Raw genomic sequence first — 10090 nt, 5'->3', positions numbered from 1 at the left:
TTTAACATGACCTTAGTTTAATAATCTTGTCCAGAGTGCTTTGATAGATGGAAACATGCCTAATAACATGACTAATAATTACTAAAAAATTAAAGCTATCAGGAGAGATCTACAGGTTACGATGCTGCATGGCTGCATCCCTGGTGTTCAGACTACATGACAGAGGCCCAGAGCTGGTGAGGGAGGTGCTTCTGGAGCGAGGATGGGAGGAATATGAAGAAGGAGAACGGGAGGAGGAGGACTGGAACCTCTACTGGAGGGGCTCGGCTTTTCGCAACTCCGAATATCACAACCTGTTGCCATGGCAGCGCCTCAACCACCATCCCAAGACTGCAGGCATCACACGCAAGGTGATGAGGAGAAAGTTTTACAAATAAACTGTGGCTATGATTTGTTTCACTAAATTGATTAACAATGCTGGTTTGGAAACTTAATAATGAAACTATGGATTTTCAACATCCTTCCTTTATCCTCAAGAGAATGTAAACACACCTGTTTTACAAGCAAAAGTGAGAAAAAGATGTGCAGAAAGCTCTAGATCTACTTAAAGCAGCTACAATGTATGAAATGGCAATGTGAATGTGAAAGGAGTCGCTCCTGGTGACAAGTTATCTCCTCAATCTGAGTTTTCATTTATTGTTTAGCTGTCCGTTCATAACTTTGCTGTTTTGGTTCACTCTCACCGTCATTTTCAGCAAACACCACTCCCTGCTCAGAACCAAACTGCAGACAGACACATAGTGGAGCATTTAGCAGCTAAAGAGCCAGATATTTTCCTTAAAAGACTAGAACTAAAGGACTAATGCTTGTGTCAGAAACACAACTCCGAATGAGTAACTTTGTCTCTTCCTGCTAGTACTGTATTGACCGTTAGTACAGTAGTAGCAGTAGCTTCCCTGACTAGAGCTTTGATTCTCTGCTCGAACCTGATTCAGACCCAAAACTGCTGCCATGGTGTTGCGCTCGGGTCGGACAGAATGAGATTTAAACAAAAAATCAAAGTAGAAATTCGAGTTCGGTCGGGCTCGTGTCCAAAACTTCATCTGCTGTTCGGGCTGGCACAGAATTTTTTCGGGTTTTCCTTTGGGATGTCATTATTCAGATAATGTATCCATATACAGATCACATGTGAATCCCAGGTGTAAATGGGGCCCTAAGCAAGAATAAGAGTTTGTTCTTTTCAGTTAAAATGATCTCACTAACAGAATGATTTTTACTTCTTTGGAAGGACTGTTTGGCTCGCAACCTGAGGAGAATGAGAGCCACATTCGGTTCAGCTCTCTACGATTTCAGTCCCACCGCCTTCATCCTCCCCAACGACTACACCCGCCTCCTGGCTGAATACAACAAACTGCGTCTGACCAGAGGACTGTCGGTCTACTGGATATGTAAACCAGTGGATCTCTCCAGAGGCAGAGGGATCTTCATCTTTGAGGATATCAAGGACTTGGTCTATGACTGCTCCGTAATCGTACAGAGGTACATCAGTAACCCTCTGCTGATCTCCAGCTACAAGTTTGACCTGAGGATCTATGTGTGTGTGAAGAGCTTTAATCCACTGACTGTTTACATTCATCAAGAAGGTCTGGTGCGTTTCGCCACAGAGAAGTACAACCTGTCCTCTCTTCACAACCTGTACGCTCATCTCACCAACACCAGCATCAATAAGTTCGGTCCCTTCTACAAAACCGAAAAAGAAAGAGTGGGCCAAGGATGCAAGTGGACCATGAGCAAGTTCAGGCATTTTCTCCACAGCCAAGACATCAACGAGCTTCTTTTGTGGCAGAGGATCAACAACATCGTCACTCTGACCCTCCTCACCATCGCTCCCTCTGTCCCCTCCTGTCCAAACTGCGTGGAGCTCTTTGGCTTTGATATCCTCATTGATAACAAGTTTAAACCTTGGCTGCTAGAGGTCAACTACAGCCCTGCGTTGACTCTGGACTGCCAAGCAGACATTACAGTGAAGAAAGGGCTAATCAGCGATCTGATTGATTTGATGAATTATACATTGACTGACAGCTTGAGAGAGAGGGCTTATCAGAGACAAGGGTACAGGCAGTCCTGTTTCCACACCAACCACCCCTCACATGTTTCAATACCTGTGCTCTCGAAGGTTAAAGAAACCAAAGTTCAGAAGCGAAGGAGTGGTAGCCAGTCACAAACTCAGACTCTCCCTCTGTTTAACCCTCGGAATAACCATGAAAAGATTAACCATGAAAAGATTAACCAAAGACAGTCCAGACAACACGCTTTTGTAGCTGACTACAGAGGACATCTTCCCCCTGTTGACTTAAACAAGCTATATGCAGCCAGGGGCAGAATAATTAACACCACAGCTACCAAAATCCACACAGACAAGACCCTAAACCTGATACTCGGCCCACATTCAAGGACAAACGAGTCGGTCGTAAACAGTCAGACGTGTCCAGCTCGTGCACCGTGGCTGATGGACAACAGGAGTCTTCGCATGTCTGAGGTTACAAACCATGACGACACTGAAACAGAAGCTGAGACGGAGCTCTCAGGAAAGACAGACATTTCCTCTTCGATACATGATCTCCCACAGAGGGGGCTGGGATTCAGACAGAAGCTCCCAAACATTTACAGGTACATACAGTACTGCTGCTTTTTCTGTAAGCTTGGCAACAAATTTTGTAGACAGTGTCTAATCTGGCTGAAACTGATCACATTTTTCATCTGCGGGGTGAAATATTAGGGAAATTAGAGCATCTTTAGCTTCAGTAATGTGGCGTATTTCAGACAGTGGTTGGGGTTTAGTTACAAGAAGCATTTAAATCAAATCTTTTCCATATGATTGGATCACCCAGGAGTAGGTGTGGCTTAGTGGTCAGGAGTCAGTTTCTGTTCCAAATGTAAGAAAACATTGTGTATTCAGTATTTAACAAACACTATTTCTCATAAATCCTAGACAGGCAAGTCCATTGCCGTGTTTCCATCCAAATGTATTGCACATTTTAACTGAATTTCAAGTAAATCTGCAAAATAAATACTTGCTTTGTGATTGTTTCACAGTGGGAGTCAAAGGCCGGTAAGGATTCCTTTGGAGGGAACCACAGCAATGAATGGACAACATATTCCTCCACTCAGAGTTGGAGACTTCATACGGACCTTCCCCTTTAATTCAGCCACTCTGAGAGCCTCGCAGCACAAACTGGATGTTAAGATAGTCATACAGGAGCTCCACAAGCTGACTGGTCAGTTGGCTACATCGATGGACAAGTTGAGGAGAAAAGAAGAGGAGGAGGTGAGGAAGAACATAGATGGTGAGGAAGAATTTGATTCACTGTTGTGGGGGCCAAAGGATCCTCCATTGCTCAGTCAATACTTCAAACCCACTTAGTTTTTTTTTCCTTCTGGATTTCTTGCTAAACCCTGACTTGTTTTTACTTAGATAAAAAAAAGTGGTAATGTGAAACACATCACTTCCGTACGCCAAACGCCAGACGCACAGTGTTTACAACAGCAACAAGAGAAAAGTGGTCATAATTATTCTGAATTGTTGTGTGTTAGCCTTTCTCAATTGTTTTTATTAATGTGAATAAAGTATTTGAACAAACCATTTAGATTCCTTTAATTTAAGACAGACATTTAATCTGCGCTATGGGACAAAGAGCCATATTCCAGCCTTAAAGATCACCTGAGCTCTCTACTCTAAATAAATAGTCAATAAATAGTATCATTAACATCTCTATTCTACTATCACTGATCCCTGGACTACTGATCCCTATTTGAAACATGATAAAAAGGTTTTTCCTCGCGACACTACACCCCCCAAACACACACACTACATCTCACACACGAACAAACATTGATTTAAGAGGTCAGATGGTAACTTTGTTCTTTTCCTTGATGCGTACTCTGCCGGATGCGTACTTGGTTTCCTGTCGTCCGTTGGAGTAGATGGTCTTCACTGTCCCATCAGGATCCTCTCTCCTCTTGTACTGGGAAGTGTGGATCTCCCTCTGACCATTGGGGAAATCGACCATCTTCTCACCTGATCTGGAAGAGAAGATGATCCAGAGAGCACGATAAACAAATAACTTCTTTAAGGCTGTGATTACTTTCAGTACAGTGTGTCTGTAGGTTGGAGACAATCACATCTTAAGGCTTTGTAAGGTTTATTCATGCACCATTGAACACAGATGTTCATGTTTTTACCATGTCCTTTTTAATAATTGTATACATAACTTTGATATTGATTGATCATAATGTTCATTTGTGAGACAAACTACTGCAGAGATACTGCGAGAGGTGAAAAGAAAAAGGTTCATATGAGGTTTGCTGTTCTAAAAACAAGAGGAAGTAAGTTATTGTAGTTTGGCCCATTGATTTGCCTGCATACCAACACAATCAGCAGTTGGAGCTGCAAAATTCAAACTCATACTCACATTATACACATACTTTTATATATTTAATTCAATGGAACTTTTCTTTCTAAAGACATGTTATCTGATTAAATTAACGTCCATAAATTTACTAAGAAATCTTTAAAAGAATAAGAAAATATGAATAATATACGCTCCTTCATGAGCATGTTTCTAATTTTTCTCTACTGGTAGTTGTCTGTATATCCACGGTTACTTGGGTGCATGACCTGATAACTGATATGTAAACCAATATAAGCTAGAAAACCAAGGCTCAAGTGGTAGCACACAGCTAACTACCTGACTTGCTTCAGTAGACGCCCACCATGTTAGACTTTCTTTACTATCTGAAGTTTTCCGTCTGTAGTTAACTATAAATTCATAGCATGTGAGACACATATTATATATTTCCTTATGTATTAAACATTCTGCTGTTGTACATATCCCACGTTCATTACCATAAATCGTAACATTACAAATATATACTATTTAAAGTTAGTTTCAGAACTTCTAAAAAAGACCATTGTGTAGGATTTAGTGGCATCTAGTGGTAAACACCCTGAAGGCCATGAAATACGTGAAATGCCGTTTTGAGGGGCAGGGTTTGGTCCTTCTGAGCTACTGTAGAAACATAGCGGTCTGACTTTCAGGGTGTTTATACACTAATTAAAACATATCTATGAATATTATATATTCCATTTCTGTCAATAGATCCTCCTAAATGTTTGTTCCAACCCACATACTTTTACTTTACATTCTACTGGAAAGCCCAAAGTTTCCAAACATACCAAATATGGGAGGAGGAATATGGGTTTAATGTGCATAAAATGATGTATAAGACATTGCAAATATGTGGGTGCAGCCAAAACAAAAACACAGAGACTTTGGTTGATATGATACTGTCAAAGAAAGTGGAATAAGATTATTTTGTTAAGGATGTCAGCGTCTGTCCTCCTGGTTACCTCATGGTGTACTAATATTGTTTATTTATTTACGAGGCTATCTGTTAGCTGCCACCCTAATGACAGCTACTCTTCCTCGGTTCCACCGGCTTCCTGACCCTGCAGACACCCTGAAGCTGATCCTGAAATATGGTAGTGATTCCAGTCTTACGGTGAGAGGTGAACGGTGGTGCCATCAGTGAAGATTGTCCTCTCGCTGCCGTCAGGCTCCAGATATTTGATGGTCTGGTCTGGAAATAAGATCTCTCTCTTGCCCCCAGGGTATCGCTTCTCTGTTACAGAAGAAGAGATATTTTGGAAGGAGGACTATAGTATGAGCTGTAGACATACACTGGAGGGACTGTAAACTTTTTCTATTATCTGTTAGAGATAATTAAATTATTCCATTGTCAGTATGTCAGTTCTATGACAGATTTTAGGTACATTTCTTTTTGATAATATTTGTATTAATTACTCTGGTCGCCTGTGGTAAACACCTCACCTGAAATGAATAAAATAAGGTTTATAAAGAGAATTTTTGCATTCATCTGGTTGTGTGAATGTTTGTATCCACCTGATGAATGTATGTCCAATATTCACGCTCTTTTAGCTGTTTTTGGTCTCTACCATCTTCTGAGGGAAATATCTGGTTCTTCGGCTGCTAAATGCTCCTCTACTGTACGTTCACCAGCTAGTCTCTCTTATTAGAGCTTTTACGCAGCTTTTAACAGCTGCCTGCTATGACTGCAGTTACAGCTAAACAATGAGCTTAAAGATAATTATCTGTAGGTTTATCACTACAAGCGAAAACCTTATCATTTAATACACTGTTATAAAAAGCTTATCTTTAAAGATGAGGAATATATAATGTTAAATATATAAATAATATAAAACTCAAACCAGAACAGTCCCTCGACAGCATGTCTTACCAATCTGCTTGTTGGGGAAGTGAAGGACCTCCAGACCACTCGGGTAGGTGGTGTGTGTTATCTGTGAACCAGCATAGTAATACACCTGTAACACACATGCACACAATCTTAGTGATGCTAATCAACATTAACATTATTATTTCACAAGTGTGATCAGGTCAGCACATGGCACAAAATACAACCGGCTCTTGCAGATTATTTACTGCCTCTGAAGCCTGAATACTCAGTTATTAGTCGTACGTAAAGGAATCAAAGGTAGCCACAGAGCTCACCACTTTCCCGTCTTCCAAAATGTGTTTGATGTCTCCATTTAGGAATGTTTTTGTCTTCTGATCTGCAGAGATTAGTTTCCTTGTCCCGTTAGAGAGAAGCTGCTCTATCTGGGGAAATAAAGAAATCTTCATTAGTACAGAGTTGTGAAAAGTGGTGATTTAGTTTAATTTCTTCAAGCCAATTTAGAAAGTCACATGTTTGATGGCCGTTTCTGAATTATTTCGAGGAAAACGTTTACTTTAAATAGTGAAATTACTATCAGTATTTTGTGTGTATTTGTGTAGTATTCTTAGTATGAAACACATCCGCTTGAATTCTGTTCAGTGCTCCACAACAATACACCCTGCTATTAAATATTATCCTTAATAAAAGCTTCAATCCTTGATTTCTTTTTCTTTTTACCTATTGTATTAAGACATGGGAGAAACCCTTTGAGCTGGGAAGGTAAAATCAAGTTATTGCAGTGACAGAAGTGGCACAGGGCAGAATATCAACTTGCACTATATAAACATGTAATGAGGTCAGTCAGTGCTTTGACACCATCTTTTGTCCGTCTTCATAAATTATTGCCAGGGTGCTTAAAGACCACTTAACAGTGTATTGTGTACTTGAATAATTTGATACTAACAAGATTTACACAGCAGACAGCGAGGTGAACTCTGGAATTTCTGCATAATAGAAACAAGAATTACACGTTGTGAAGTGGAAAAATAGGCTAATAACAGTGTACAAGATAATACAGACTTAGAATTTAAGTTCAGCTTATGTTCGCGTATCTTCTGTTTTCTGGAATTTCAGGGTTAGCTCTTGTTTAGAGGATGTCTAACAACAAAATAATGAATGCTTACTGGTGCTCAAACCAAATATATTTCTGAGATAAGTCAGTCTAAACAGGCTGTGTTACTGGCTGCTCTCTCCAGTAATTCTCCCTTATTATAAAATAAAACTGATGGCCAGTGGAGGGCAGCAAAGTTTCGGTTATTTCTACCAGCTGATGAAACTACAGCAGCAGATTTCTGCCTCTGTGTTGTACCAACAGATTTGTTCTCATGTGGCACGTATGAGCCGTTTTTAGAGAATTTGTAGCATTCCCCTATTTCTTGCGATAGCCCTAACCTTAATTAAAGTATATAACAAAAAGGACCAGTGTGTAGGATTTAGTGGTACTAGGGGCAAAGTTGCCGATTGCAACTCCCTCCTTTCACGCTACCATTGTAGGAGAAACTAAGTCTACGTTCACACTGCAGGTCTTAATGCTCAATTCCGATTTTTTGCTGAGATCCAATTTTATTGCGTTTTTGCATTATAAGTTAAATGCGACCACCATCAGACTCCAGGGTGAACAGTCTATGGCCCCAAAGTGGAGCCGACAAAATTATGATGATGATTTTGATCCCGTCCCGCCTCCTCCGCCGCAGAATTGTGACGTCTGTCACACTTCAATGACATAAAAGTCAGATGAAATGCGACATGACCATTCAGACTGAGGTCGCTTTGAAAAACATCACATATGTATCTGATTTAGGACCACATATGAAAGTGGCCTGGATCAGATTTGTGCTGTTCAGACTGTTTGGGACACTTTTGTCTGCAGTCTGAATGTAGCCTAAGGTGGCCACGAAATGCGTGGCAGTTCAACATGGCGGACTCTATGGAAGTAGATTCATTGTAAGGTAACAGAAACACAACTATTCTAATATTCAGGTGATTATACATTAATATGAACATAATTATGACTATTCTATTCCATTTCTGCCAATAGATCCTCCTCAATCTAACACACTGCTCCTTTAAAGCAACTTTAAGCATTAATATTCTGTTTACCAGATCATCACCTTCAAGGACAATTTACTGGCAGGTTTTTTAGATCGTATGAATCTGCACAGAAACTTCCACATTTCAAATTCAATTAAAAAATTCTCTCATTCCGCCAGCTGCCTCAGGCTTTTTTTGTACGTCTCTATTTGGTGTCACATCACCCACTGTAACTACCACGTCCACCACCGATCACAGACCACTTTGCCTTTAAAGACATTTTTTGAAGTCTACCTTTATGTGGGTCACAGTGCAGCGCTGTTCTGGTGGCAGCTGCAAAATCACAATTTTCACAGGAATTTCAACAGGACTTGAAGCTCTGCCCTGTGAAAATCTCCTTCTCACTTTTTATGCATGACTGAAACTGACTCATAAATGGAACAGAACAGGCAGCCTTATATGGTAATTTCAAGGGAGTAAATTGCTAATGATCAACTCTCACTCATGAACAGGCGTCATTCCTCACGGCAGAATCAAGCGATTACAAGTTATAGTTTAGTTTAAATTCACAGGAATGTGACGAATACGACTCCTCCATGCAATACCTCACAGAAAAAGTAAAAAATGAAGAATATGAAAATGTGAGGTTCAATATATGAGTGTTTTAACTCTGCAACCTGTCCGGGGAATTTTTCTACTCACTCTAAAATCAGTTGTCAATAAAGCCAATCTGTCAAATAGCTCCTCCATCCTCTATGTGTAACTAAAGAGAGTGAGACACAGACACAGCAAACTACCGTACATTCAGGAATCATTGTAGTTTTCTGCTCCTACAAGCTTATAGAGAGGTAGAAAGTAAAACAGGTGGAAGAGATTAATCACATGACTGATCTACTAATCACTTATCCAAAATACCAAACCTGCACAGCTTCCTCTGTAGATCATTAATGGTGCAGCACGAAAGCTCACACTGAGGGCGATTACATGGACTAATGGGCCAGTAGCTTCAGTGTTTGGGCCACTATTTATCTCAATGTCAACACTTTTCTCTGAGCTCATGTCTTGTTAAAAGGAACCAAGATGGCCTCCTGGCTCCCCTGTAGTTCACACCCTGCAACTTCCTGATCACCCAAATCAGACACATTCAATTTTAAAATAATTTCCTATTTTTGAGCATAAAATCAAAATTATGAAAAATAAGCTGTATCTATATATTAAGCTCTATCTACACTGAATATGAAAAACTAATGATTCACAGCAGGTGAGACTCCACATAGACAGGATTCATATGATTTCTGACTTGAACAGAAGACCATACAGTGTGTTTTACCTGTGTCTGTCCCTGGTGTTCAGTGTGTGTTTGTGCAGTACGCCAGTCGGCCACTGGACAGCACTGTGGCGTAACTGTGAGTCTCTTCCTCAGCTCGGAGTTTTCTCTGATCACCTCGTCCAGCTGGCATCGAACTACAGACCAATCACTCTCTCTCTGCTTAAACTGCTGCTGAAGGGCCTCCATCTGCTGCCTGAGGGCCTGCACACACACACACACACAGTCAGAACAGTTAAAAAGCACGTAGCTCTGTATATGAATCATGTGTTGACTTTAATAAGTGGGAGTATGTTTGTAAATGTTTGCACAGATTTATGACATGATGTGTTTAACCGCTCTTCATCACACGTGCTGATTAGAGTCATCAGATAACAGGAAACTAATTTCAGTAGAAACAAGACAGTGGTGTGTTATTCTGAAACCGTCCACGCACAGATAAACAGAAGTTTAATTTTTAGTTATTAGATATAACGC

The 10090-nt window shown here is 40.4% G+C and overlaps 2 protein-coding genes across 2 annotated transcripts in view; one reads left to right on the top strand and one right to left on the bottom strand.

The window, feature by feature from the left end:
- On the top strand, window positions 1–3364 carry ttll2 (tubulin tyrosine ligase-like family, member 2). The gene is made up of 3 exons (XM_035679189.1): window positions 1–350; window positions 1229–2610; window positions 3037–3364. The coding sequence occupies exons 1-3, from the start codon at window positions 129–131 to the stop codon at window positions 3362–3364; spliced, it is 1932 nt and encodes a 643-aa protein (XP_035535082.1). The 5' UTR covers window positions 1–128.
- si:ch211-140l13.3 (centromere protein J) overlaps window positions 2571–10090 on the bottom strand; it is a 9599-nt gene continuing 2079 nt past the window's right edge. The window contains exons 3-7 of the mRNA XM_035679188.1: window positions 9617–9817; window positions 6531–6638; window positions 6259–6343; window positions 5502–5622; window positions 2571–4023 (exon numbers count right to left, since the gene is read on the bottom strand). Coding sequence (XP_035535081.1) covers window positions 3846–4023; window positions 5502–5622; window positions 6259–6343; window positions 6531–6638; window positions 9617–9817 — 693 coding nt within the window. The 3' untranslated portion in view covers window positions 2571–3845. The remainder of the gene's footprint in view (window positions 4024–5501; window positions 5623–6258; window positions 6344–6530; window positions 6639–9616; window positions 9818–10090) is intronic.

This window comes from Morone saxatilis, unplaced genomic scaffold, assembly GCF_004916995.1.
Source record: "Morone saxatilis isolate NCDOM2014 unplaced genomic scaffold, NCSU_SB_2.0 Contig7, whole genome shotgun sequence".
NCBI lineage: Eukaryota > Metazoa > Chordata > Actinopteri > Moronidae > Morone > Morone saxatilis.
This window is presented reverse-complemented; position numbering and strand designations above follow the sequence as displayed.